The following is a 27,325-nucleotide window of genomic DNA, read 5'->3' on the forward strand; positions in this document are numbered from 1 at the left end:
GTTATCATAATGCGTTGAATATCTTGCTTGCTTTGATGTCTTTGACTTTAATCCCTGTTCGCGTGAGTGCCTCGTGTGCGCCTCGCCGCCTACCTCGCTGTTGGGCCGGACGTCCTTGACGCCTCGAGTCCCTGTTCGCGTGAGTGCCTCGTGGGCGCCTCGCCGCCTTCCTCGCTGTTGGGACGGACGTCCTTGACGCCTCGAGTCCCTGTTCGCGTGAGTGCCTCGTGGGCGCCTCGCCGCCTTCCTCGCTGTTGGGCCGGACGTCGTCGACGTCTCGAATCCCTGTTCGCGTGAGTGCCTCGTGGGCGCCTCGCCGCCTTCCTCGCTGTTGGGCCGGACGTCGTTGACGTCTCGAGTCCCTGTTCATCATCAACCCCCCAGTCTCTTGCGTGATCTTGTAAAGATTGGGGAAGAGACTTAGATGGCTACTTTCACCCTTCATTGTGACATAAACATAAGTGATAATTACACGTCATGTGATAGATAAGGCTTCGCGAAAAAGGGTAAATGGATTTCATTGAACTGAATTAGTGTTTTGTGGTTACATGGGACTGACTACAAAGACACTTTCATTTGTGTTTCACTACACACTTCGTTGAAATGAAAATAAAAAGATAGAAATAAGTTGCTGGCTGAGTTCATGCATCACTGGTAATATTGTCTGAGATGCTCGGCGTTCCATGGGTGCTTGATTTCCTTTCCGCTCGTCTCCTCGAGGCGGTAGGTTCCGTCACGGATCACTTGGCGGACACGGTAGGGACCTTCCCAGGTGGGTCCGAGCACTCCTGCGCCGAGCTCTTGAGTGTTCTGGAAAACTCTTCGTAAGACGAGGCTGCCTTCAGCGAAGCGACGAGCCTTCACCCTGGAGTTGTAGTGGCGTTCGACGACCCTCTTTTGCGCCGCCATGCGCGCGAGTGCGTCTTCTCTTCTTTCTTCAATCAGGTCTAGTTCGCCTCGGAGGGTTTCATCATTCCCCTCTTCATCGAAGTGTTCCACTCGGGGGGAGGGGATTGCCACTTCGGCGGGGATGACTGCCTCGACGCCGTAGGTGAGGGCGAAGGGTGTTTCGCCGGTGGCGGAGCGGGTCGTCGTCCTGTACGCCCAGAGAACGAAAGGGAGCTCTTCTGCCCACTTCCCCTTCTTGTCTTCTAGTTTCTTCTTCAGGTTTTCCTTTATGGTTTTGTTGACGGCCTCGACTTGGCCGTTTGCCTGGGGGTGTCTGGGGGATGAGAACGTCTTGCTTATCCCTAATTCCTCGCATAGGTGACGAAGCTTGTCGTTGTCGAACTGCCTCCCATTGTCTGTGACTATGGACGCGGGTATCCCATGGCGACATATTATGTTCCTCCATATGAAGTTCGTGGTGTTACCCTCCGTGATGGGACCCAAAGGTTCTGCTTCGACCCACTTCGTGAAATAGTCGATGGCGACGATCGCGTATTCGCGCCCCCCAGGCGCTTTCGGCAGTTTTCCAATCAAGTCGATCCCCCACTTCGCGAAGGGTCGCGGAACCAGGACTGGACACAACGGGGCCGGGGGCTGATGCGGGACATGGGCGAACCGCTGGCACTTGTCGCACCTTCGGGCCAGGTCGTGTGCATCTTTCTTGAGCGTAGGCCAGAAGTATCCCTGCTTGAGGGCTTTGAGGGCTAGCGACTGTCCCGCCGAGTGATTCCCGCAGATCCCCTCGTGGATCTCCCTGAGAACAAAGTTAGCCTCGTCGTTCTCCAGGCATCGGAGGAGTGGTTGCGAGAATCCCCGCTTGTAGAGCGTGTCGCCCTGCAAGGTATACCTGGATGCTTGGTACTTAAGTCGTTTTGCTTCCCCATGGTCAGCGGGTAGCTCGCCGTGGCGCAAGTATTTCGTCAGGGGGGTCGTCCAGGTCGGCTCGCCTCCCGTGTCGATAGCGAGGATCTCTGCCTTCTCGATCGATGGACATGCGAGCGCCTCGACAGGGACCTTCCCCAGCTCCTCGTCGTCTGCCCCAGAGGCCATCCTAGCAAGCGCATCGGCCTCGGCATTGGAGCTCCTCGGTACCTGTTTGATCTCGTACCAGGTGAATGCTTCTAGACGGCGACGGGCCTCGGCTAGATATGCGATCATGTTCTCTTCCTTGGCTTGATATTCTCCTTCGACTTGTTTCGTGATGAGCTGCGAGTCACAGTGTATCCTCAGGTTGCATGCGCCAAGCTTCCTGGCAATCTCGAGTCCACGCCTGCCCCCGAGCCGTGGGAGTTAATGCCTGAAAATGGATCAACACGGAAACCGGTCCGCGGTTCGGTCTAGGGCCGGACCCTATGACCGCGCGGTGGTCGAACGGAGAAGTTGTCCCAACACCTGTACCTCCGCCGTGCCGGAAAAGGATTTCCGACGACTCGTCACCTGAGAAAAGAGAGAAACGTGAACTAAAGGACCGCGGAGGGGTTTCCTCCGGCGGGCACTCCGACGCTCAACATTAGTCTAGGTGTCGTGCTTCAAATTCTAGAGAGAGAAGCTCTGATGAGAGAGAAGCAGAGGTTTTGTAAGTGTGAGCAAACTTACCTCCAAATGGGAAAAATGGAGGTATTTATAGTGGGGTTGTGAGGGTCGGGGTAGTCTCGTCATTTGGCTAAGATTGGAGGGACGGTCCTGTTCGGGAGGGGACAGGCGACTTGCCTTTGCTCGTCCTGTCAGGGGTAACCGGACGTGACGTGACTTGTGCGCCTTGCCTTGTTCGGTCAGGTGACTTGCCTTTGCTCGTCCTGTCAGGGGTAACCGGTCGTGACGTGACTTGTGCGCCTTGCCTTGCTCGGTCAGGCGACTTGCCTTTGCTCGTCCTGTCAGGGGTAACCGGACGTGACGTGACTTGTGCGCCTTGCCTCGTTCGGTCAGGTGACTTGCCTTTGCTCGTCCTGTCAGGGGTAACCGGACGTGACGTGACTTGTGCGCCTTGCCTCGTTCGGTCAGGTGACTTGCCTTTGCTCGTCCTGTCAGGGGTAACCGGACGTGACGTGACTTGTGCGCCTTGCCTCGTTCGGTCAGGCGACTTGCCTTTGCTCGTCCTGTCAGGGGTAACCGGACGTGACGTGACTTGTGCGCCTTGCCTCGCTCGGTCAGGCGACTTGCCTTTGCTCGTCCTGTCAGGGGTAACCGGACGTGACGTGACTTGTGCGCCTTGCCTTGCTCGGTCAGGCGACTTGCCTTTGCTCGTCCTGTCAGGGGTAACCGGACGTGACGTGACTTGTGCGCCTTGCCTTGCTCGGTCAGGCGACTTGCCTTTGCTCGTCCTGTCAGGGGTAACCGGACGTGACGTGACTTGTGCGCCTTGCCTTGCTCGGTCAGGCGACTTGCCTTTGCTCGTCCTGTCAGGGGTAACCGGACGTGACGTGACTTGTGCGCCTTGCCTTGTTCGGTCAGGTGACTTGCCTTTGCTCGTCCTGTCAGGGGTAACCGGACGTGACGTGACTTGTGCGCCTTGCCTTGTTCGGTCAGGTGACTTGCCTTTGCTCGTCCTGTCAGGGGTAACCGGACGTGACGTGACTTGTGCGCCTTGCCTCGTTCGGTCAGGTGACTTGCCTTTGCTCGTCCTGTCAGGGGTAACCGGACGTGACGTAGCTTGTCAGGATCATAAGGCATAAAACTACCGATGACGTGGCGCCCTGCCTTGTTGTGATTTTTTCTGGGACGGGCCTTGCACATGCGTCTTTTGGGTTGGGCCGTAACTTTTCTTGTGAATGGAAAATGACCCATAACAATAGCTATGATTGCTCTAAATATATTCTCTCTAAAGTAGTGTTATGTTTTTTCCTTATTAAATCTGATCTTTATAGCAGTGTTATAATTATTTGACAGGGTTCTGTTGGGTGTACAATCTCAGTCATAAAATATAGTTGATTGTCACGGTATATGCTAATGCATATCATTCTACGTGTTAACACATCACTTTAACTATTGTACTTACTCGATATAGCCCAATTGTTATGATTATCGTCGCAGCTCAGTTATTATACATTAATTTTATTTATAAATTAGATGGTTTATCTTCCTTGGTCAATCTAATACGGAAAAATATTAGATGTCTACCCCGCGTTTAATCAAAATGATGCGTTCATTCAAACAATTTCTAGAAATATCGTAAGTGTTTCTTAACATTCCTATTAATATTAGAATTATACCTTAAATGCGTTTATATATCAAAATCCTCCCCCTTTGTTAGATTTTTTTTTTTTTAAATAAAAAATTGAACTGCCCATTTTCGAAAAAAGAGATCGTACCTGTACACCAACAAAAAGAAGAGCTTACCAGAGAGAAGAGAAAGCATTGTTGTCGCCGCCACCATAGTCGCCGAGCACCGTGCAAACTCTCTAAATCCGGTTGATTAGTTCAATCAGGCTTTCCATAGTCATGATAAAAAAATAAAAAATAAAAAAAACTCCGTGTAGTTTTTTCTCACTTGAAACCCTAGAACTCTCCTTTTTAAGTCTTTAATGAAGAAGAAATGGAAGACAAAGCGCACACGCCATAAAATAATTTTGTTCTTTTTTATTTTATTTTTTATTATATAAACAAATCAAGGTATAAAATGAGTGAGAGGAGTTGTTTTTCAAGGACGGCGGGTTTTGAAGATTAAAGACCCTGATATTGGCCTTCTTGTGGAATCTGAGGGCGGTGAAGATTGAGAGAGGAGCTTCGGTTGTCCTCGAACAGCTTGAGATATGCCTCACGGAGTCACATGCCTCAGCTTCGGGGCTGACGTGGCAGCTTCGTCCACGTCCGCGGAGATTATTAGGAATAAAAAATAATAGCAAGTTCCGAAGCGCAGAGCAAGCTGAGTGACTGAGAGGGGACTGGTTCAAGCCACTCTGTGCCGACATATGAAGACCTTACGACAAGAATTCACGCTTATTGACCTAGAAAGGGAGGGATTGCAAACTTGTTTTGTGTTCATCTTAGTTTTCTATATACTCTAGGGGCGCTGGTTTTCTTTCTAGATCGAAAGAGTGAATCATACACAAATCCCTTTTTTTTAATGCAGTGAAATATGCAACGACAATGCGGATGTAGCTCTCGCATTGATAGTAAATCACTATAAATCTCTGTGTTTATCTCATTGTATTCTAGTTAGCTAGGATTTGAGGCTCAAATCCTAACGCTCGTCGCTCAGGCAGTCATCCTGATCGGCATGGCCATCGAGCACAAGGTTGCTTTTGTTCCCTGAGAATTTATCTACTTTTATTTTATTTTTTCTATTCTTATGTCTAGCAGTGAATGAAAATATTCATTCGTCGTCAAATTTCTATTTAATTGTTATTGCATTGTTGACGTCCATTGTGTTTTCAGTTCCATTCATCTTCTTTTAAGGCATTGTGATAGGTTTGGTTGACAATGGCTTAAATTGAGTTAAAAACTTTTGGGTAGTGGTGTTAAGTTTTTAAAATGATATTGTTGGCTTTCAGCACAAGGTTCTTTCTTTATTGGATGTGCTGCATAGAGTTCTTAGTTTCATTTCCGGGTTTTTTATTTTTTATTTTTTATTTTTTTTTTATTTAGCATAACACGGGTTTGTTCGATTGTGCATTCTGTTTTAGTTTAATAGTTGGTTTTTAGGAGCATTTTAGTTTGGGTAAAATAATCTGCATTGTATTTACTTTCAATTGTTTTTTTTTTTTTTTTTATTACAAGTTTGATAGACATTCGTGAAAAAATGTAATTTTTTTGGTATACTGGTACGAGTTAGTGCTTCATTGGACCTTTTCTACGTGCTATTTTTCCGTGTATGAAAACTTCTTCACGTTTATATTAGTCTCATTATTATGGTTTGTTAATTTATAAAGTCAAGTATTTTTTTAAATTTAAAAATTACTTTACTAGCCAGCCTACTGTTTGTTTGTTAGTAAATGACTTTTAATTAAGAACTTTAGCTTTGTTTTGTTGGTTTGTAAATAAACAAATTATGTTCTGTTGTAACTAAACTCAATTATTTTGTTTGTTATTAAATAAACGAAAAACGTGAAATTTGATATAATAACTGTGATCTCGTATTTGGTTAAAACGTATACGACTGGTTAATTATCACCTAAGAAAATAATTGAATAAAAATGTCAAACACCAAACATAACCCACAATTTTTTTTATAATTAATCCAGAGCCCAATTATCTATGCTCAAATTTGCTTCTTTTAGATGCGTTCTTATTCTGATTTAAAAGAATATATATATCCTTCCTAAAGCACGATGCCTACTACTTGAACAAAAAAACTTTATAAATTATGACTATAATGTCAAGCGTTTGGCTATTTGGCTTCGTTGCCTTTACTGTACTTAGAAATAGAATGAGTCGCAAACAAACAGAACCCCTTTTTTTGTTGTTGTTGTATCCACTGAGGATTAGCAAAAGCATTAAAAATAAAAAGTAGAAACAAAACCATAGATGCTGTACAGAAAATATATTAATTAAGGCCAGTTGATTGACTAGCAAGCCATTAAAACATGGCAACCCCAAAACACGACAAACCAGTGGTTGTACACAGCAGTTGGCCATGAATATTGTTTTAGTGGAAGAGAGCTCTTAGACAGACAAAGTTTTGTGGTCATTTTGATCGAAAACAATGGAAGCATTATTGGTTCCGGTGATCGAGAAACTGACCGATTTGCTGATCGAAGAAGTAAAGTCGCTGAAAGGAGTTCATGGAGAGGTCGAGAGCCTGAAGGAGGAGCTCGAGATAATTCTGCTTCTGCTCAAAGACGCCGAGGCCAAGTCGGAGAAAGGAGAGACGAGCCACGCCGTGAAAGCGTGGGTGAACCAGATCCGCGTTCAAGCCGATCGCATTGAAGACCTCGTCGACAACTATCGTTACCAAATCATCAAACTCCAAAACGAGAAATGGCTCACAAGGTACGTCGGCAGAGTCAAGTATATGAAACCCCGTCGCAAGATTGCGTCGGAGATTGAGACCATAAAGCGGTCGTTGCACGCGATCAAAGGTCGGGGAAAGGGATACGGGTTGAGACCGCCGGATCGGGCCGGGCCGAGTCGCGGCTTCGCCAGCGAAGAGCGCGTTGACCCTCGGCTGGAGTCGCTCTTCGTGGAGGAAGAGGAGGTCGTCGGAATCGAGTCTCTGAAGGACGAGGTCATCGACAAGCTGGTTAAAGGACCGTCGGAGCTTCTCGTAATTTCGCTGGTGGGCCAAGGCGGGGTTGGGAAGACTACGCTCGTCAAGAACGTGCTCGACGACGTAGCTGTGATGCGACGCTTCGAATCTGCCCGTGCGTGGATCACAGTGTCTCAGCCGTACGATCTGAAGAACATTCTGGTGTCGCTGACGGTGAAGCTACAGGTGGGAGCTCGGGAAGAAGCCGACAGGGTGGAAGATCTGATCGGACGGTTAAGGAATCATCTGCGAACAAGAAGGTACGCCATTGTTTTCGATGATGTGTGGGACGAAAGGTTTTGGGACGAAATAAAGCTTGCTGTGCCTCCAAACAATGAAGGGAGTAGAATCGTGATCACGACCCGTAACAGTTCGATCGCCAATCACTGCAAGAACTCGCCCCATGATATCGTTCAACACATCAGACCTTGGCCTCAAAAGCCGGCTTTCGAGCTGTTCTGCAAAAAGGCTTTTCAGAACGAGTTTCGAGGCGGTTGCCCCGACGAGCTCTTGGAATCTTCCACGGAGATTGTTAGTAAATGCCAAGGTCTGCCTCTTGTCATTGCAGCCATAGCTGGGTTATTGAAAATGAAAGAGAAGACCATCTTTGAGTGGGAAAAGGTTCTTCATGACCTTGACACCAAGGTCGAAATGAGCTCCGAGCTAACCAGAGTTCACAAAATTTTGTCCCTCAGTTATCATGATCTGCCTCACATCCTGAGACCATGTTTCACGTACATTTGTCTGTTTCCAGAGGATTATTCAATTGCCGACGAAAGACTGTACCGGTTGTGGATCGCAGAAGGTTTTGTGAAGGCCAAAGGAGGAAAAACCCCAGAAGAAGTGGCCGAGGAATACATGGCCGAGCTCGTCAAAAGAAACTTGGTCTCGCTCGACCAATTCAAAGTGATAATCGGACAAGGTAATTTCTTCCGCGTCCACGATTTGATGCGCAACGCGGTCCTATTGAGGGTCGAAGAGCTGAGCTTCTGCCAAATCTGGGATGAAAAAGCATTGAAATTCAGAGGCAATGGTCGCAGGTTGATGATCTCCGGCGACGCTAGGAAAGCCTTAGAAACCGTGGAAACTTCTAGCGTTCGATCTCTCTTCCTCTCCCACACCGCCGGCGATCAATTGACAGACTCATTCATGGCTTCACTGTTTCAAAAGTTCAAGCTTCTCGAGGTGTTGGATTTCGAAAGCTCACGGATCGAAACTCTCCCAAAAGAGCTCGGAAAAATGCTGTGCTTGAAGTACTTGAGCCTGTGGAAGACGAACATCAAATCGCTTCCCAAATCCATCGGCAAACTTCGAAACCTCTACTCGTTGGACATCAGAGACACATCGATATTGGAGCTGCCAAAAGAGATCAACAAGCTCAGAAATCTCCAACACATATTGGCGTACCGCGAGAACCGAAACCACACCGCAAGCCTGGACAGCCTCATCGGAGTGAGGCTACACGAAGGCTTCGGAGGCAACCTCAAAGCCCTTCAAACACTCGTCTCCGTGGAAGCCCATCCCGGCGGAGGAGCGGCTCTCACGAGAGAGTTGGAGAAGCTCGGAGCGCTGAGGTGGCTCGAGGTCGTGAGGTTGACCGAAGATCTGACCACCGCTCTCTGCCCCGTCATCGGAAAACTGAACCGCCTCGAACGGTTGACTCTGATCTCGGTCAGCGAGGACGAGCCTCTACCTCTGCAACACGTGTCATCGCCGCCCCTCGGGCTCCGCGACATCGCGTTGGCCGGGTGGCTGGATCGGCTCCCGAGGTGGATCTCCGAGCTCCGGAACCTGCGGTTACTGGCGTTGACCTCGTTCAGGTTGACCGAATCGCCGGTCGAGGCTTTGAAAGGGTTTCCGAGCTTGGAGACGCTTTACTTGGGACGGAACGCGTACGAGGGAGAGGAGTTGCATTTCAAAGAGGGAGGGTTTCGGGGACTGAAGGCGCTGATATTGTACAAGATGGGGAATCTGAGGGCGGTGAAGATCGACGATGGAGCTTTGGTCGTCCTTCATCAGCTTGAGATATACGATTGCCCGGCGCTTCAAGAGGTCTCTTCGCTCCAACACCTGAAAAACCTCAACTATGCCACGGCAAACGGAAAACTTATCATCTGATTATTACCTCCAAAAACTACCGACCAGAAGTCGAATCGCGGTGAAGAGAGCGCGGCCTTCGGACGGCCGATCTCAGAGGCTTCTAGGTGAAAGAGTAAACCAATGCTGGATCAAGCCCACTAGAATATTTCTGGTCCAACTTCTCATATACTGAATAAGAACTTCCAGTACCATTGTTTTTTGTTTTATTCCTTTTTTCTTCTTCTTTTAATCCCTCAAATTAATCCCCCTTTTTTTTGTGTGTGTCATATACACCTTGTTTTACTTTTTACGGTATTTTTCTTGTTTATTAGTTGAATTAATGATATTTTTGGCCCCTCGTCTTAGACCTCTTTAACACCTTGGTCCCTGATTAAAAAACACTGCAGTCTTGGCCCATTATGATAGTAATTTTTTCACTTTCAGTCCTTCTGTTACAAAAACCGTCAAAATAGATGAAAAATGGATCATGTGCGTATCACGTGCCTTTTAAATGAAGACAAAATCGTAATTTAATAATAAATTAAAAAACAAATCATATTACAATTAAAATTAATAAAATAAAAATAAATAAAAATAAGAATTCTAAAAATAAAAAGGGAAACTTGATAAAGCAAGCTTGATAAAGCATGTGATTTGAAAACCAAACCATGTTTTGGTTCCCTTAGGAAAACCAAGCATATCACCATGTAAAAAGTCCAAATTACCCTTAAATGAATTTTTTTTTCAAAATCAATCCTTCACTCACTCCAGTTGTCTTTTTCAATTCAGAAACCAAAACAAAAGAAAAAAAAACGTGCAGCTCACAGCCAAGCACGTTTCCCTTTAAAAAAAAAAAGAAAAAAAGAAACCATCCTCAGAGCCACTCAGAGCCCTAGCCCGCAGCCGTCGTCGCCACTCAGCCGTCGTCGCCAGTCCAGCAATCTCGCGAACCAACATAGCCCTCCAGCCGAGTCGCGAACCAGCCGAGCCACAGCCAAGCACGCCCATCTCCACGCTCGTCACAAACCCCAACGCACGGCAAACCCGAAGATATATGGGTAAGTTTCGATCCCTAATTCGATGATATTTTGTAAGAGATTTGTTTGATTTCCTGAAAAAAAGAGTTTGAGTTCGTCATGTTGGATCCAGAAAAAAGTCCGAAATTGTTGTCTGTAATTTCGAAGTTTATAGTTGTTATTTCGATTTCATTTCGAAGATTTCGATTCCCAGAAAAGATATCGTTTAAACTCAAATTTTTAACTTCTTAACAGGTTCAAACGTTAATATATGTTGTTTATTTGATGGTACTTGGGTGAACAAAGGTACAAAATGGGAATATACTAATGAATCGCGATTCGAACTCCGTGCACTCGCGAAAGACATATCTCGGGCGGAGCTATTAATCGCTATGTACGAAGCTTTTTGTGTCGACGAGTCGTTATACGATTTGAAACTTGAAGCTGCGTATGTTTGGGCTGGAAGACCAATGCCTCCTCTCATTTTGGCATCGGACGCTAGTGTGACGGCATTTATGTTAGAGAATTCTGGTCAATCCAAGCTGAGGATTTCCTTATGCGTAACCCCCGTGAAAAGAAACATTGTTGATGCAGCTCTTGATACAACTCCAAGCAGGGCAGTTTCACCAACCCCAAATTCTCAGGTAGCATGCTTAGGTATTAGCGTCGAGGTGAATGATTTTCAGGCGCCATGCGATGAAGAGGGTGATGAGGAAGGTAAGGATGGTGATGATGAGGAAGATGAAGATGGCGATGATGAGGAAGATTTTGATGCAAGCGGATTCTATTGTGAGGATGATCCGGTTATGAATGATAATGATATTCTCATGTCAGAGCCAGTATCGGCGACGCCTCATAAGAAGTCAAAATTATGGGATGCACATGTTTCAATTCCCGATTCGGAGGAAAATGTAAGTACGCCTTCATCCACTGCCAGTTCTTCGGACATATGTGTTGGGCAAATTTTTGATAATAAGTTTGATTTGAAAACTAAAGTTGCCATGCTTGCAATGAGAAAGAGCTTTCAGTATAGGGTCTTCGAAACAAGCAGGAGTCGGTGGGTAGTCAAGTGCAAAGCTGGTGATTGTACTTGGAAATTGAGAGGGAACAAACTACCAAACAGTGATATGTTCGAAGTGAGTGTGTATGTTTCTACACATACTTGTTCGATTGATGCCCCTGCTAGTGGCCAACTTCAAGCTGCACCATGGATTGTAGGACATGTTATCAAGCATAAGTATAGTCTTCAATCGACATCATATACACCAAGGAACATCATAGAAGATGTACGAAAGGAGTATGGGATAAATTTGAGTTACGAGAAGGCTTGGAGATGCAAGGAGACGGCAATTGGGTACATAAGGGGTACACTTGACGAGTCATACAAGCGGTTACCTGCTTACTTCTACGCATTAGAACAAAAAAATCCAGGTTCGGTTACTGACCTTGTTCTTGACTCCGGCAGTCGATTTCGGTACTGTTTTTGGGCCCTTGGAGCTTGTATACGGGGATTTGCATCATGTCGACCTGTGATATGTATCGATGGTAGTTTCTTGAAGACAAAGTACGGAGGGCAGATATTATCGGCGATTGCATTAGATGCAAATGACCAATTGTTTCCACTTGCATTTGCTGTTGTAGACACCGAAAATAATCACTCTTGGACCTACTTCCTTCGGAAACTGAGAGAGACCATCGGTTCCCCGCCAGATCTTTGTTTCATATCAGACAGGTACTTAATTTCGAAGATTTTAGTTTTGTTTCGACAATTTTGGAATGTTATTTCAGAGATTTTAGGTTTTCTGAGAAGTACATTTCGAATATTTTAGTTGATCTAATATTTATGTTTCAAACGCTTTGTTTTAGGCACGCGAGTATCCTTCATGCTATACCGGTTGTGTATCCAGAGTGTTATCACGGGATCTGCTACCAGCATCTAAGTATGAATGTTGCTCATGTGTTCAAAACCGATGTTTGTGGCCCAGAGATGTATGGCGCATGTTATGCTTGGAGAAAATCTGTTTTCCATGCTCAATTCGAGAAGCTAAGGCGTAAAGATCCAAACCTTGCTAAATATCTGGAAGACATTGGAATTGAAAGGTTTGCTCGGTCGTACTTTCCTGGAAAAAGGTAAGTTCACAAGCAGGTAGTACTTTATTTCGAAGATTTTGGTTTGTTTCTTAGATTTACAATGCGACTTCGAATATTTCAACAACAGGTACAATTTATTGACGAGTAACTACGCGGAAAGCTTCAACAAGAGGATAAAGGACGCTAGAACATTCCCAATTTGTAGCATGGTGGAATGCATTCGATTTACTCTTCAAGAATGGTTCTTCAAGCGAAGAGAAAAATCTGGAAATGCGAAGACCAAACTGAGTCCAAAATTTGATGAGGACTTACGACTTCAAGTTCAAAAGGGTCGCCATTTGCAATATTCGGGGGTTACGCAACATGAGTTCTTAGTACTTGATGGAGACGAGGATGGCACGGTAAACATGTTGACAAAAGAATGCACATGCGGGTTGTTTCAACTTCTTGGTCTCCCTTGCATGCATGCGACGTGTGTCGCAACAAAGCGTAACATCGATGTGTATTCATTGTGTCACCCTTTCTATCGAGTAGAAAGTTGGAGAGCAGCCTACATGGATGCTGTGTACCCTTGTGGTCCTGAACACGAGTGGAATGCTCCAGAAGAGCTGTTGAATATGGAGGTCAAGGTACCTGTTGCGAAAAACCCCGCCGGTCGGCCGAAGAAGAAGAGCAAAGGAGGACGGCGCAAGATCAAACGTTTGCCGTCTCAAGGTGAAGTCATTGTTGTTCAGCGCAAATGTAGTATTTGTGGAGGTAGAGGACATAATAGGAAGTCGTGTACTTTTCGTCAGTAGTATTGGATTTCAGACATTTAAGTTATTTTATGTGTTTGATTTCAGAGTTTTCAGCTAATTTTCAGACATTTCAGTTAGTTTATGTGATTAATTTCAGACATTTCAGTTATTTTATGTGTTTGATTTCGGAGTTTTCAGTTAGTGTATGTGCTTGATTTCAGACATTTCAGTTCTTTTATGTGTTTGATTTCGGAGTTTTCAGTTATTTTATGTGCTTGATTTCAGACATTTCAGTTATTTTATGTGTTTGATTTCAGAGTTTTCAGATAATTTTTATAATGGATTTCAGATATTTCAGTTATTTTGTATGTTTGATTTCAGAGTTTTCAGATAATTTTTATAATGGATTTCAGATATTTCAGTTATTTTATGTGTTTGATTTCAGAGTTTTCAGTTAGTTTATTTGCTTGATTTCAGACATTTCAGTTATTTTATGTGTTTGATTTCAGAGTTTTCAGATAATTTTTATAATGGATTTCAGACATTTCAGTTATTTTATGTGTTTGATTTCGGAGTTTTCAGTTATTTTATGTGCTTGATTTCAGACATTTCAGTTATTTTATGTGTTTGATTTCAGAGTTTTCAGATAATTTTTATAATGGATTTCAGATATTTCAGTTATTTTGTATGTTTGATTTCAGAGTTTTCAGATAATTTTTATAATGGATTTCAGATATTTCAGTTATTTTGTATGTTTGATTTCAGAGTTGTCAGTTAGTTTATGTGATTAATTTCAGACATTTCAGTTATTTTATGTGTTTGATTTCGGAGTTTTCAGTTAGTGTATGTGCTTGATTTCAGACATTTCAGTTATTTTATGTGTTTGATTTCGGAGTTTTCAGTTAGTGTATGTGCTTGATTTCAGACATTTCAGTAATTTTTTGTCAATGATTTCAGACATTTCAGTAATTTTTTGTCAAGGATTTCAGACATTTCGGGTTCATGTATACATTACAAACCAAAATATCATCCAAAAAACTAGTCTCCAAAACTACCAAAGTTATTATCAACAAACATTACAAACCCAATTTTCATCCAAAAAAACTAGTCTCCAACACTATCAAAGTAATGTTCATCACCCCTTTTTCAGGCTTTTCAGTTTAGCTGTGTTCAACGGAGTGTAATCATCATACTTTATGGGCCGCTTGCTCTTTCTCTTCGAAACTACACAATCCAACATAAAATAATTAAAAAGAACATAAACCATGAAATATAGGCAAAACAGTTTGAAAATTGAGAACTTACCATAGACACGGACAGATTCTTTCGCCGGAGGGTTGACGAAGTCGTCGTCGTCGTCATCGGGGGCTGCCACAGAGGTTTCCGTCGTGGGGGCTGCCACAGTTCTTGCCGTCTCTTTCGTCGGAGAGTTGACGAAGTCGTCGTCGTCATCGGGGGCTGCCACGGTGGTTGCCGTCACGGGGGCGTTCACGGTGGTTGCCGTCTCGGTGGCTGCCACGGGGGCTTCCGCCTCGGGGGCTGCCGTCTCGCTTGCCGTCTCGGGGGCTGCCGTCTCGCTTGCCGTCTCGGGAGCTGCCACGGTGCTTGTCGTCTCCGGGGTTGCCACGTTGCTTGTCGTCTCGGGGGCTGCCATCCCTTCGTCATCATCGTCTTCATCTTCGTCGTTGTCATCATCTCCATCGTTGACATCCGGAGGGTCCAAAGTTTCATCATCTTCATCGTTGTCATCATCTTCATCGTCTTCCTCCTCACCATCTTCTTCTTCTTCACCATTACCGATATCATCATCCGGAGGGTCCAAAGTTTCATCATGAATATTAACAGCTTCGTCAGGGTCAAAAAATAAACCTTCATCATTCTCCACTGCCAAAAATTATGTCACAAAACACCAAAAATTAATAACTAATATTCGAAACAGTATATAAAAAAGCCATAAAACTCCGAAATCATTAACAATATAAAACTAAAAACTTCGAAATTCACAATTGAGAGAGATTACCATGTGGCGATGGTGACCTCCGCCGTGGAAACTTCTCCGATGGATACCTCTCTTCTTGTGTAGCGCTTCCCGGGACGACACTTACCAAATAATCGAGTTTCTCAGTCGTGTCTTTTTGCCACCTCATGATTTGCTTCCTCATGCGCTTCTGCTCCCTACACATTTTCTTAACATTCTGCTCCACATCACTCAAACGTCGTTCAAGTATTGAAAAATTCTCATCTCCACGCGGTGGGCCAACGTCCTCTTCATTCACGTACGCCGACTTCTTGTGCGCTACAACAGAATTGTAACCCGGATATTCTGGTATAGTAGATGGGTGTCTCTCGAGTATGGAGAGATACTTCTTCTCACCATCGGTAGGCTCAAGCGTCGGTGTTGCCTCCACCTATAAAACAAAACTTCGAAATTAATCATACATAATAGTTGGAAAACGTCGAAATGAAGCTGAAAATGTACATAAAATCTCCGAAGAAAAAAAGTTAGAAAACATACGCTTTGTCGGATTAACTTTTTTGTGAACCCCTTCTGTCTTGCTTGTTTCATGCTCACCCATTTGAGCATTCTCGGAATGCTATTCTCGCTCAATTTCTTGCCATACTCTACACCGACAAACTCTATGGCCTCGTACGCCCAAAATTGAACCGCAGGGAGAAACCCTTGGACCGCATACTTTGCGTCTTGAACCTTCTTCTGCTTCTTACCTCGATTCTCGTATAAGGTACGCAAGTGTTTCGGGTCCGTCGCTAGCAACCCCTCGAGAGTGGCAGCCCAACTAACGTGGCCCCACGGAAACGCCATAAAGTATGGGAGCTCATCGACCATACTTAACAACTCCTCCCAAATACCTTGCCAACTATCCTTTCCTCGTATGATGCCTTCCACAATCAAACACAGTCCGAGCTTATACAAGTCTTCTTTGTTCGTGCACGTGTTAAAAGCTGCCTCTAAATCAGCAACAGACGGTGCCTTGTGAAGTTTTTTGTCGTTGTCATCAACGTGTTCGGGGTCAGGAAAATACGTCTTCAACAGACAGTTGCTTGAAAGGTGCTTCTCGAATTCTTCCGTTGATGGAAGCGTACTAAACTTTAGTCCGGTCATCAAACCAAACTCGTTTCTTCCGAAACGGATAGGATTCTTACCGATACCAAAGTAAATTGCATCCTGACATCTTTGCTGGATGCGTCGTTGGAGAAGTTGGTCTATAATCACACCATTAAAGTTGAAACCCGTAACGGAAGGTGAATCGATCCAACTAAATTGTGTGTCCTTCAACCTAGCATGTAATCCGAATACCATAAATCGTGTGCTTATTACCTTCAAGAACCCGCTGCCTCTGAAACTTATTTGACCACTGTACTCCTTACAGATGGGAACTAACAATTCATACTTCGGTGCCTACAAAAAAATGAGAAAAGTTCGAAATAAAGAATCAATCACTGAAAACTTACTGAAAACTCCGAAATCCTGTACATAAACTAACTGAAAACTCTGAAATACATAAAAAAAAGATAACTGCAAACTCTGAAGTCCTTTACATAAACTAACTGAAAACTTTGAAAATCATTATATAAACTAGCTGAAAACTCTGAAATCCATTACAAAAAATAACTGAAAACTCTGAAATCCATAAAAAAAATTAACTGAAAACTCTGAAATCATTTACAAAAGATAACTGAAAACTCTGAAATTTATTACATAACCTAACTGAAAACTCTGAAATTCATTACATAAACTAACTGAAAACTATGAAATCCATTACAAAAAATAACTGAAAACTAAATGAAATCCATTACAAAACATAACTGAAAACTCTGAAATCCATAAAAAAACATAACTGAAAACTCTGAAATCATTTACAAAAAATAACTGAAAACTCTGAAATCCTTTACATAAACTAACTGAAAACTCTGAAATCATTTACAAAAGATAACTGAAAACTCTGAAATCCTTTACATAACCTAACTGAAAACTCTGAAATTCATTACATAAACTAAATGACAACTATGAAATCCATTACAAAAAATAACTGAAAACTCTGAAATCCATAAACAAAATTAACTGAAAACTCTGAAATCATTTACAAAAGATAACTGAAAACTCTGAAATCATTTACATAACCTAACTGAAAACTCTGAAATCCTTTACATAACCTAACTGAAAACTCTGAAATCCATTCTATAAACTAACAGAAAACTCTGAAATCATTTACAAATAATACCTGAAAACTCTGAAATCTTTACATAACCTAACTGAAAACTCTGAAATCCATTCCATATAATACCTGAAAACTCTGAAATCATTTACAAAAACTAACTATAAACTATGAAATCCTTCACATAACCTAACTGAAAACTCTGAAAAAAAATTTCAAAAATAAATCCATAGCCAAAGGGAGCCAAAAATCCAACGCAAACTTAAATCTTCATAAATCCCTTCAAACCTCTATGAACTTCACAGCCAAAAAATCCGAAATGTCTAAAAAAATTACATCCCAAACTTTCACACCGATAATACCCAATATTTCATATCAAAACAATGAAGATCACCAAAAATTCATCGAAACTTCAAACCATCAAACCCAAAATCTCCGAAACATATTCTAAACAACCCTAAAAAGTCATAACCGAAGAAACCTCTAAATAATTATGAAACCATTAACAAACCCTAAAACAATGGGACTCAAAACAAACTCACCATTTTCGTCTGGTTCGCGACTCGGCTGGACTGGCGACCACGGAGCGAAATGGCGAGTAGGGCTGGACTGGCGAGGAGAGCTCTGATGGTTCGCGACTCGGCTGGACTGGCGACGAAGGACTGAAATGAAGAGTAGGGCTGGACTGGTTTACGACGATGGGCGTGGGTGCATGAGGATGACGACGGAGAGAAAAGAAGAGAACGAGGGATTTGGGGCGGGACGGGATGAGCGGGTTTTTTTTTTTGGGTTTTGAATTGAAATGGTTCGGGAATGGGAAAGGCACGCGTGAAATGGGAAGGAAGGGGAGTGCAGAGAAAATAAAAGATTGATTTTGAAAAGAATTTTAATTTAAGGGTAATTTGGACATTTTACATGGACAAATGCTTGGTTTCTCTAAATGACCCAAAATATGGTTTGGTTTTCAAAACACATGCTACACTAAGCTTGGTTTATCAAGTTTCCCAATAAAAACAAATCCCCTCCCTCTCTCTCTCTATATCAGACGCATCCGATATATACATCATGTATACTCACTAGATGAAACTCGTACCGAAAGCTCATGAACAAACACCACCAAAGAGATGATTATATACATGTAGTATATAGATTTAGATAATATATATATATATATATATATATATATATATGAGAGAGAGAGAGACAAACAAGAAAAGGCTCTGGTATTATTACCAGTGCAGAGATTACTGAGCAGAGTCTCGATCTTGTTGAGAAAAGTGGTGGCTTCGTCAAAAGGCCTCTCCAGATCTGATTTATACTTCACCAACATCTCACAGTACGTCTCCTAAATACATACCCCCAAAAAAAAAATACTACCAAAATTAAAATCATTTATTAATTAACTTACTCATTAATTAATTAATCAATCAGCAGTAATCTTCCAGATATAAACAAAAAAAAAAAAAACAAATATTAGAGGGGACCATGAAGTCGTCAAGCTCGGGATCGGCTCCAAAACAGCACGTCGATATCATGGAATCGCCTCCTCCGCCGCCTCTTCTATTGCAAGCGACGTCGTTTTTCCTTCTGATTTCCTCCAACAAACTCTCTATCTCCGGAGGCGCTCCAACCTATATATACACACACGCAATACATCAAACAGTTCATATACACACATGTATGTATAATTGTATATATATATACCTTTTGGCAATCGATGTACGCTTGGAGGAGGCGAGGATAGGAAGGATGAGAGGCGATTTTGGCCTTGATTAGGCGAGAGAGCTCTTCTTCCTGTGCCACGCTCCCAAGCCATGGAAGACCAACCAGCCTTAGTAATCGATGAACTGAAAAATAATTTAAATCTCAATCAGAATCCAATAAATTTTGTTTTGCATCACAACTGAATAAATAGAACTCCGAAATCTCTTTTAAAAAAAACGAGTCCTCTCCAATCTGTAAACTCACAAAATTTTCTCAATACAGTAAACAAGGTTCAATTTTTTTAGTCCAATAATCAATAATCTCAAATACACGAGTTCATAAAAATAAAAATTATAAAAAGCTGAAACCAAAGAGGTTCGAAAAAAAAAAAAGAAAAAGAAAGCGACTCTTTTTAAGCTTTCAATCCAAACAAGTTAGAAAGAAGAAAAAAAACAAGGACACAGGTCAAAATCTTCTTCCCGAAAAACGACTCTTCACCAAACAAACACCTCAAACAGAGAAATCGCTCTTAAATCAAATTTTTTTCTCGTTAATCTCAGGAGAGAGCGAGACGTTCCTTCAAAAAGCGATCCAGGAGCAAGGTCACGGCTGCGTCCTCGACACGATAAAAGAGATCCAAGAACGCCACGACGCGGTGAAAGACATGGAAAAGAATCTCCGGGAGCTTCACCAAGTGTTCCTGGACATGGCGGTCCTGGTCCAAGCCCAGGGCGAACAGCTCGACGACATCGAGTCCCACGTCCAACGAGCCTCCTCCTTCGTCCGCACCGGAGCCCAGAGCCTCCTCCTCCTCCTTCGACCTTTGATCCTCGAGTGTCTCCGAGCGTAGAGATTTTCCCTCTCCTCGTCCATGGAGTTCGCCGGACTGTCGGAGTTTTCTCCTCCTCCATCGACATCGTCGTCGTTGTTCTCTCCCCGCTCGATTCTCGACGGAGATTCCTCCGATTCCTCCGCCGCCGTGGCTCTGGTTGGTCTTCCATGGCTTGGGAGCGCGGCGAGAGTGGGAATCAAAGGTCTGGTCGCCGCCGAGATCGCCTAATCGGACGCTAGGGCGTCTCTGATGGGGATGCGGTCTGATATAGAGAGAGAGAGGGAGGGGATTTGTTTTTATTTTTAGAATTCTTATTTTTATTTATTTTTATTTATTTTTATTTTATTAATTTTAATTGTAATATGATTTGTTTTTTAATTTATTATTAAATTACGATTTTGTCCTCATTTAAAAGGCACGTGATACGCACATGATCCATTTTTCATCTATTTTGACGGTTTTTGTAACAGAAGGACTGAAAGTGAAAAAATGACTATCATAATGGGCCAAGACTGCAGGGTTTTTTAATCAGGGACCAATGTGTTAAAGAGGTCTAAGACGACGGGCCAAAAATGTCATTAATTCATATTAGTTTTCCCCTCATGTCTCCGCGTGAGTGACATAATAAATTTATGAAAAAGAAAAATTACACGAAACTAGCTCATGTAAAACGTTGAAATTGAAAATTAGTCAACGTTTTAAACTTTTGGTTTAAATAGTCAACTTTGATGATATGACAATTAAATCAAATATTTACTACTAATTTTACCCTTTATTTAGTTTTTTGAAATAAAAAAATTTATTAAATGAAAAATCAATTCCTGATTGATATTGATATTGATAGTCACTAAAACCTTTAAATTATGGATCGGACTAAAAGTGGACCAAATAAAAAATTAAAATATATATATATCTCTCTCTCTCTCTCTCTCTCTCTCTCTCTCTCTCTCTCTCTCTCTCTCTCTCTCTCTCTCTCTCTTCGACGATGCAATCCTACGCCTCTGTCGTTCCACACGATCTATCGACAACGGGGATACCCACCGCGATGGAGATCTTCTAAGCCATGAGGGCGAGCGAGAGCGCGAAACAAAACAAGGCTATGATCCTCTGCACATTATTCGTGTACGCTCAGTTGGGCGTGGTGGAGCTCGGGTGGTAGGTCTACTCCTATGCGGAGAACCAACGCCTCGATCTCAACCTCATCGTTGTTGGCGACATCAAGTGGGCATGAAACGTGTTCGAAGAAATTTCCGGCCTTTCTCGCTGCTGCCACATCTCCGAACTAAGGAAAGGTTTATGAATTTGGTTATCAACACATGAATCATTAGGTTGGCGTCTCTTAATTTCGTTGATCCTCGAAGCCTCTAGTTCTCAGTTTTTTTTTGTTAATGTGTGTGTATTTATATTTATTCGTGTTAATGTTTTAGAAAATTTTGGATCGATTGTATATTTTACTCTCTGTCTATTTATATTTATATCAATTTATTCGTATTAATTTAAAGGTTTATTTGTGTTAATATCGTTATATACATGTAATTTTGGTTTTTTATTTTATTTTTGTTTATTCGTATTGATTCTGGTTTGTTTGTGTTTATTTATTAATTCGTGTTGGAAGCCACCGAGGTTATGTGTCTCCAGTCGGAAAATCGGCGGCTCGAGACGGATGACAAGTTGAATCAGCGGTGAAGATCTCATAATATTTTAAAAGAATTTTATCTATTAATGGAAGAATTATTTATTGTAATGTTTTCCATTTATTTGTTTTATTTTTGTTAATTAATTTATATTTGGTAACCCCTTCATTTAATGAAGGGTATTTTTGTCTGATCAAATTGGTTTATGTGGTTTATTGGTCATTTTGAAAAATAAATTAAACATTGGCTATTTTGATAGTTTTATGTTTCTGATTGGCTAATTTATTCAAGCTCCCTAAATTTATTTTTCCATAATATCAATTTTTTTAATATCATATATTTAATTAAGAAATCCTTAGATTGATATTTGAAAATATTAAATATTTTATCAAAATATATTGAGGTGACACCGAAAAATATAGAAGAAATAATTTGAGATTATTCTCAACTAAAATATCATATATTATTTTTGTTAATCTTGATTAATTTAATTACTATGATGGTTAATTTAATGTATTAAGACAAATATATATGATTTAACCTGAACATCTATTTTAGAGCTTCATGTTCGCAACTGACAAATTTTTTTTGGTAAATTAAATGAACTAGTAAATTATAAATTTGAGCTATTTTATTAATTATTTTATAATTAAGCTAAAAAAAATTATAATAGAAGGTCTAAATAAGTCGAGCGCTCTCCCTATATTTCTAAATCATCTCGAGTTCAGTTATGAAACATTGAGCTAATATTTATCTTAGAAACATTTTTTTAGATGGTTGGCTAGTTGAATGAGTTTATGGCCAAAATACTACTTAAACGCCTCATCAAATTATTCTAATTATTTCTCAATTTTTATTAACTGAAGTACGAAATTCCACTATAATCTTGAAATGAGTTAAAGACGAAAAAAATAACACCTTTGTTTTTTTTTTTTTTTTGTCTCTCATATCATTGAAAATCCGCTGATTTTAGCAGTAAAAAGAAAAAGAAAAGAACAATCGTTTACTACCAAATAAATACTCTTTCAAATTAATATACAAATTAAAACAAAGAATTAATGACATTTTTGGCCCCTCGTCTTTGACCTCTTTAACAACTTGGTCCCTGATTAAAAAAACATGCGGTCTTGGCCCATTATGACCAGTCAATTTTCATATTTGGTACTTCTGTTAATTTTTCTGTCAAAATTGCCGGATACTCATCATGTGCAAGTCACGCATGCGAATTGTGGACGGTAATAATGTAATCCCCTAACTTCGTTTACAAAAAAAAAAAGCCCTAATTTGACAAGTCTCCTCTGCGCACCATGTCCGCCGCGAAGTCCAGAAGTCGGGAACCTTGTGGAATCCCCATCAACCTGAGTTCATCATTTCTCATTCTGATCCTATCTCTGATAGATTGATGAATAGATCAACAAGTAAGTAAGTACTGGAAGTTGTTAATGGCACCTCGTTTTTGCAGACGAATACCAAAGACGAGAGAGCTTCGGGGAAACAGAATCGCGTGCCGGTCCTCGGAAACTCCTTGTCGGCACCGAGCTCCAGTAGCTCCACACAATTCTGAACCGCGAAGTTCAGAATCGACGGAGTCGCACTCCTCGGCCGGCACGGGCTCACGCTCCCTCTCACCGGAGTCGAAGCCGAAGAGCTCCAGAGCTTCCCCGACTACGCGGGCCTCGGAGAAGACCCCATCGCGTTCGTCCTCGGCGAGTATTTCCCGGGAGTCGGTGTCGCAGAAAGCTATGGTGGGGATATTTCCCAGCGCAGCATCCTTAATCGGCTGTCAAACACACAACACAACACAATCATTCACTCACTCACTCGGAAATACTAAACCCTAAATTAGCTTAAAATATAATCTCTCTCGACGAACCTGGTGGTCAGTGCGGGGATCGGTGAGGATCAAGGGGCGGGGCTCGTTAAAGAAGGTCTGCATTTGGTTGGTGAAAGTTCCGGGAGTGTGACAAGGTCAACTCAGATAACCCTCACACGGTCAAAAAATCCACGCCCTTGTTCTCAAATCCGGCTACAAACCCAACACCAATATCTACATAAAACTCCTGATACTCCACTTGAAACTGAACTACGCCCGCCAAGTGTTCGACGAATTGCCCCACAGATTACTGAGCTCAAGATTACTGAGCTCGAAGAAGAAAAAACATGGTAATCATTCTATTGATTTTCGCTTATCTTCTCTGAATTTTTTTCCCAGAATCATCTTCATCGTCGTCTTCGTAATGGAATATTGATTTTTTTTTTTTTTTTTGCGTTCTACAGTTGTTTTTTTTAGGGTTGGGCAGCGAAAATAAGGCAGTGGCTTCTTAAGACTGCCCCGCCGCCTTATTTTTAGGGTTTTTCGCTGCCGGAGGTGCGAGGCGGAGTGGCTCTTCTTCTCTCGGGAGTGGGTCGTGATTCAGATTGCTCTTGACCTCTCTAGAGGGTTGGGCTTTTTTTTTTTTTTTTATTATTATCAAATTATTAGATGAGAATGGCATTTTAATAACTTAAAATTGTATAGATGACAATGGCATTTTAATAACTTTCCTCTTTTTATTCGACACGTAAGCATTTTCTGTCTATTTTGACACTAAAAGTAACAGAAGGATTATAATTGAAAATTTGATTATCATAAAGGATCAAAATGGTAGTTTTTTTTAACGAAAGTTCAACATGTTAAAGTGGTCAAAGACCGGGGACCAAAAATGTCATTAATTCTAAAACAAAACCATTGGTGCTGCATATAATATTGTTAATAAAGGAAAGGTTTATAGTCCTTAAAAAAAAAAAAAAAAAGACAGGTTAATAGACTAGCTAACCATTAAAGAAGATGGTGACCCCAAAAACGACAAACCAGTGGTTGTACAACACAGTAGTTGGCGAGACAAACCAGTATGTAAGTTACAACTTGTTTGAGTCAACCTCAAGTAAGGCAAGAGACTTACTAGATCGACGAAGTTTGGTGGTCAATTTGAACGGGAATAATGGAAGCGCTTTTGGTTCCAGTTATCAACAAACTTACCGATTTGCTGGCTGAAGAAGTAAAATCGCTGAAAGGAGTCCATAGAGAGGTTGAGAGCCTGAAGGAGGAGCTTGAGACAATCCAGGCTCTGCTCACAGACGCGGAAGCCAAGTCGGAGAATGGAGAGATGAGCGACGCCATGAAAGCGTGGGTCAGCCAAATCCGCCTTCGAGCCGATCGCATTGAAGAACTCTTCGACGACTATCGTTACCATCTCTCCGAACTCCACAACGAGAAAGGGCTCACAGGCTGCGTTGGCCGAGTGATACCTCTGAAGCCCCGTCGCAAGCTTGTGTCGGAGATTGAGACCATAAAGCGGTCGTTGCACGACATCAAAGGCCGAGGTGTGGGATATGGGTTGCGACCGTTGGATTGGGCCGGGCCGAGTTGGGAATGTTCTGGCGAAGAGCGTGTTGATCCTCGGTTGGAGTCGCTCTTCGTCGAGGAAGAGGAATTCGTCAGAATCGACTCTGTGAGGGAAGAGCTCATCCACAAGCTGGTAAATGGTCCGTCGGAGTTTCTGGTGATATCGCTGGTGGGCCAGGGTGGCGTTGGGAAGACCACACTCGCCAAGAAAGTGTTCGACGATGGAGCCGTGATGCGACACTTCGAATCTGCCCGAGCGTGGGTCACAGTGTCTCAGCCATACAACGCTAAGAAGATTCTGGAAACGCTGGCGGAGAAGCTACGAGCAGGACCTCGAGAAGCAGCCGACACGCTGGAAGATCTTATCGAACGTTTGAGGAACCATCTGCGAACAAAGAGGTACGCTGTTGTGTTCGACGATGTCTGGGAAGAGAATTTTTGGGACGACATAAAGCTTGCTCTGCCTCCCAACAGCGAAGGAAGCAGAATTTTGATCACGACCCGGAACAGTTCAATTGCCGATCGCTGTAGAAACTCGTCTCGCGATCTCGTTCGACACATCACACCTTGGCCTCAAACGCCGGCTTTCGAGTTGTTCTGCAAAAAAGCTTTTGGGACGGAGTTACAAGGCGGTTGCCCCGACGAGCTGTTGGAATCATCCATGGAGATCGTTAGTAAATGCCAAGGTCTACCTCTTGCTATCGCTGCCATTGCTGGGTTATTGAAAACGAAAGAGAAGACGGTATTTGAATGGGAAAGAGTTCTTCGTGATCTTAACTCCAAGGTTGGAGTGAGCTCCGAGCTAACCCGAGTTCACAAAATTCTGTCCCTCAGTTATGATGATCTGCCTCACTTCCTCAGACCATGTTTCATGTACATGTGTTTATTTCCAGAGGATTACTCAATCGCCGAGGACAGTCTGTCCCGATTGTGGATCGCAGAAGGTTTTATCAAGGTCAACAGAGACAAAACCTCAGAAGACGTTACCAGAGAATACATGGCCGAGCTGCTCAGAAGAAACATGATCTCGCTCGACCAATTAGAAACGTTCAAGGGAGTAGGTTATTTATTTCGCATCCATGATTTGATGCGCGACGTAATCTTATCGAGGGCTGAAGATCTGAGCTTTTTTAAAATCTGGGATGCAAAAGCATCGAAATTCAGAGGCAGCGGTCGTCGTTTGATTATTTCCGGCGATGCTAAGAAAGCATTGGAAAACATCGAAATCTCCGGGGCTCGAACTCTTTTTCTCTCCCACACCTCCGAAGAGCAATTGACGGGCTCTTTCATGGCTTCTTTGTTTCAAAAGTTCAAGCTTCTCGAGGTGTTGGATTTCGAAAGCTCACGGATCGAAACCCTCCCGAAAGAGCTTGGAAAAATGCTGTTGTTGAAGTACTTGAGCCTGTGGAAGACGAATGTCAAGTCGCTTCCCAAATCCATCGGCAAGCTGCGAAACCTGTATTCCCTGGACATCAGAGAGACACTGATAACAGAGCTTCCGAAAGAGATCAACGAGCTCAAAAATCTCAAACACATAATGGCGTACCATTACGTAATAGACCTCAAAACAGTCTTCGATTACGTCATCGGAGTGAGGCTACAAGAAGGCTTCGGAGGTAACCTTGCAAACCTTCAAACTCTCACGACCGTGGAAGCTCGTCCCGGCGGAGCCGCTCTCATGAAAGAGTTGGAGAAGCTCGAGAGGCTGAGGATGCTCGGCGTCGTGGGGTTGACCTCGGATCTGACCCTATCTCTCAGCGCCGTCATCGGGAAACTGAACCGCCTCGAATCGTTGGGTTTAATCGCCGCTAGCGATGCCGAGCCCTTATCTCTGCAACACGTGTCATCGCCGCCGCTAGGGCTCCGCGACCTCATGTTGGTCGGCCTGCTGGAGAGGCTTCCGGGGTGGATCTCCGAGCTGAAGAGCCTCCGCAGACTGTCTTTGTTCGCATCGAGGCTGACCGGAGAGGTGATCGAGGCGTTGAAGAGCTTGCCGAGCTTGGAGAGACTTCGGTTGGGAAGCGAAGCTATCGAGGGAGAGGAGTTGTGCTTCGAGGTGGGTGGGTTTGGGAGACTCAAGTCACTGATGTTTATTAGGTTTGGGAATCTGAGAGCGGTGAAGATCGAGAGAGGAGCTTTGCTTGTCCTCGAACAGCTGGTGATACAACATTGCCCGGTGTTTCAAGACGTCCCTTCGCTCCAACACCTGAAAAAACTCAACTTTGCGATGGTAAACGGAAAATTTATCCTCTGATTATTGTCTCCAACTATTTATTTGCTCATTTTTCAGCGGCTTCGCATTTCTTGAACAAACTTGTGGTGGATTAGTCTGTTTTTACTGAAGATTGTTGTACTCTATCACTTGGATTTTGAATAACTCCATACTTCATCAGCGAAAAAGTGAAATATAAGAATAAAGAAAATAAAAAAAAAAAGGTTATTTATTTATTTATTATAATAATTGCACTTGGGAGTCCTGATATGTACAAATTCGGAATTTTTCTTAGATTCCGAGAAAATAGTTCCGGTTTCCGGTGTTT

At 42.8% G+C, this 27,325-nt stretch overlaps 5 protein-coding genes across 5 annotated transcripts; 3 read left to right on the top strand and 2 right to left on the bottom strand.

Moving 5' to 3' along the window:
* Window positions 1-648: 648 nt before the first annotated feature.
* Window positions 649-2,106, bottom strand: LOC149381602 (uncharacterized). The gene is made up of 2 exons (XM_089601390.1): window positions 1,238-2,106; window positions 649-1,096 (listed from the first exon to the last, which is right to left on the bottom strand). The coding sequence occupies exons 1-2, from the start codon at window positions 2,104-2,106 to the stop codon at window positions 649-651; spliced, it is 1,317 nt and encodes a 438-aa protein (XP_089457516.1).
* A 4,483-nt stretch (window positions 2,107-6,589) lies between these two features.
* On the top strand, window positions 6,590-9,250 carry LOC149381603 (disease resistance protein RPM1-like). The gene has a single exon (XM_089601391.1). It carries the CDS (start codon window positions 6,590-6,592, stop codon window positions 9,248-9,250), a length of 2,661 nt encoding a protein of 886 aa, XP_089457517.1.
* Window positions 9,251-10,697: 1,447 nt separating this feature from the next.
* Window positions 10,698-13,272, top strand: LOC149381604 (uncharacterized). Its single transcript, XM_089601393.1, has 3 exons — window positions 10,698-11,959; window positions 12,094-12,357; window positions 12,446-13,272. The coding sequence occupies exons 1-3, from the start codon at window positions 10,698-10,700 to the stop codon at window positions 13,113-13,115; spliced, it is 2,196 nt and encodes a 731-aa protein (XP_089457519.1). The 3' UTR covers window positions 13,116-13,272.
* An 829-nt stretch (window positions 13,273-14,101) lies between these two features.
* On the bottom strand, window positions 14,102-18,294 carry LOC149381605 (uncharacterized). Its single transcript, XM_089630757.1, has 6 exons — window positions 17,773-18,294; window positions 16,393-16,473; window positions 15,571-16,277; window positions 15,076-15,463; window positions 14,361-14,939; window positions 14,102-14,279 (listed from the first exon to the last, which is right to left on the bottom strand). Exons 3-6 carry the CDS (start codon window positions 16,174-16,176, stop codon window positions 14,191-14,193), a joined length of 1,662 nt encoding a protein of 553 aa, XP_089486883.1. The 5' UTR covers window positions 16,177-16,277; window positions 16,393-16,473; window positions 17,773-18,294; the 3' UTR covers window positions 14,102-14,190.
* Window positions 18,295-24,222: 5,928 nt separating this feature from the next.
* LOC149381606 (disease resistance protein RPM1-like) lies at window positions 24,223-27,136 on the top strand. Its single transcript, XM_089630756.1, has one exon. It carries the CDS (start codon window positions 24,382-24,384, stop codon window positions 27,037-27,039), a length of 2,658 nt encoding a protein of 885 aa, XP_089486882.1. The 5' UTR covers window positions 24,223-24,381; the 3' UTR covers window positions 27,040-27,136.
* The last annotated feature ends 189 nt before the right edge of the window (window positions 27,137-27,325 follow it).

This window comes from Urtica dioica, chromosome 11, assembly GCF_054948205.1.
Source record: "Urtica dioica subsp. dioica isolate 48M chromosome 11, U.dioica_male_clone48M_v1_H2, whole genome shotgun sequence".
In the NCBI taxonomy this organism is placed as follows: domain Eukaryota; kingdom Viridiplantae; phylum Streptophyta; class Magnoliopsida; order Rosales; family Urticaceae; genus Urtica; species Urtica dioica.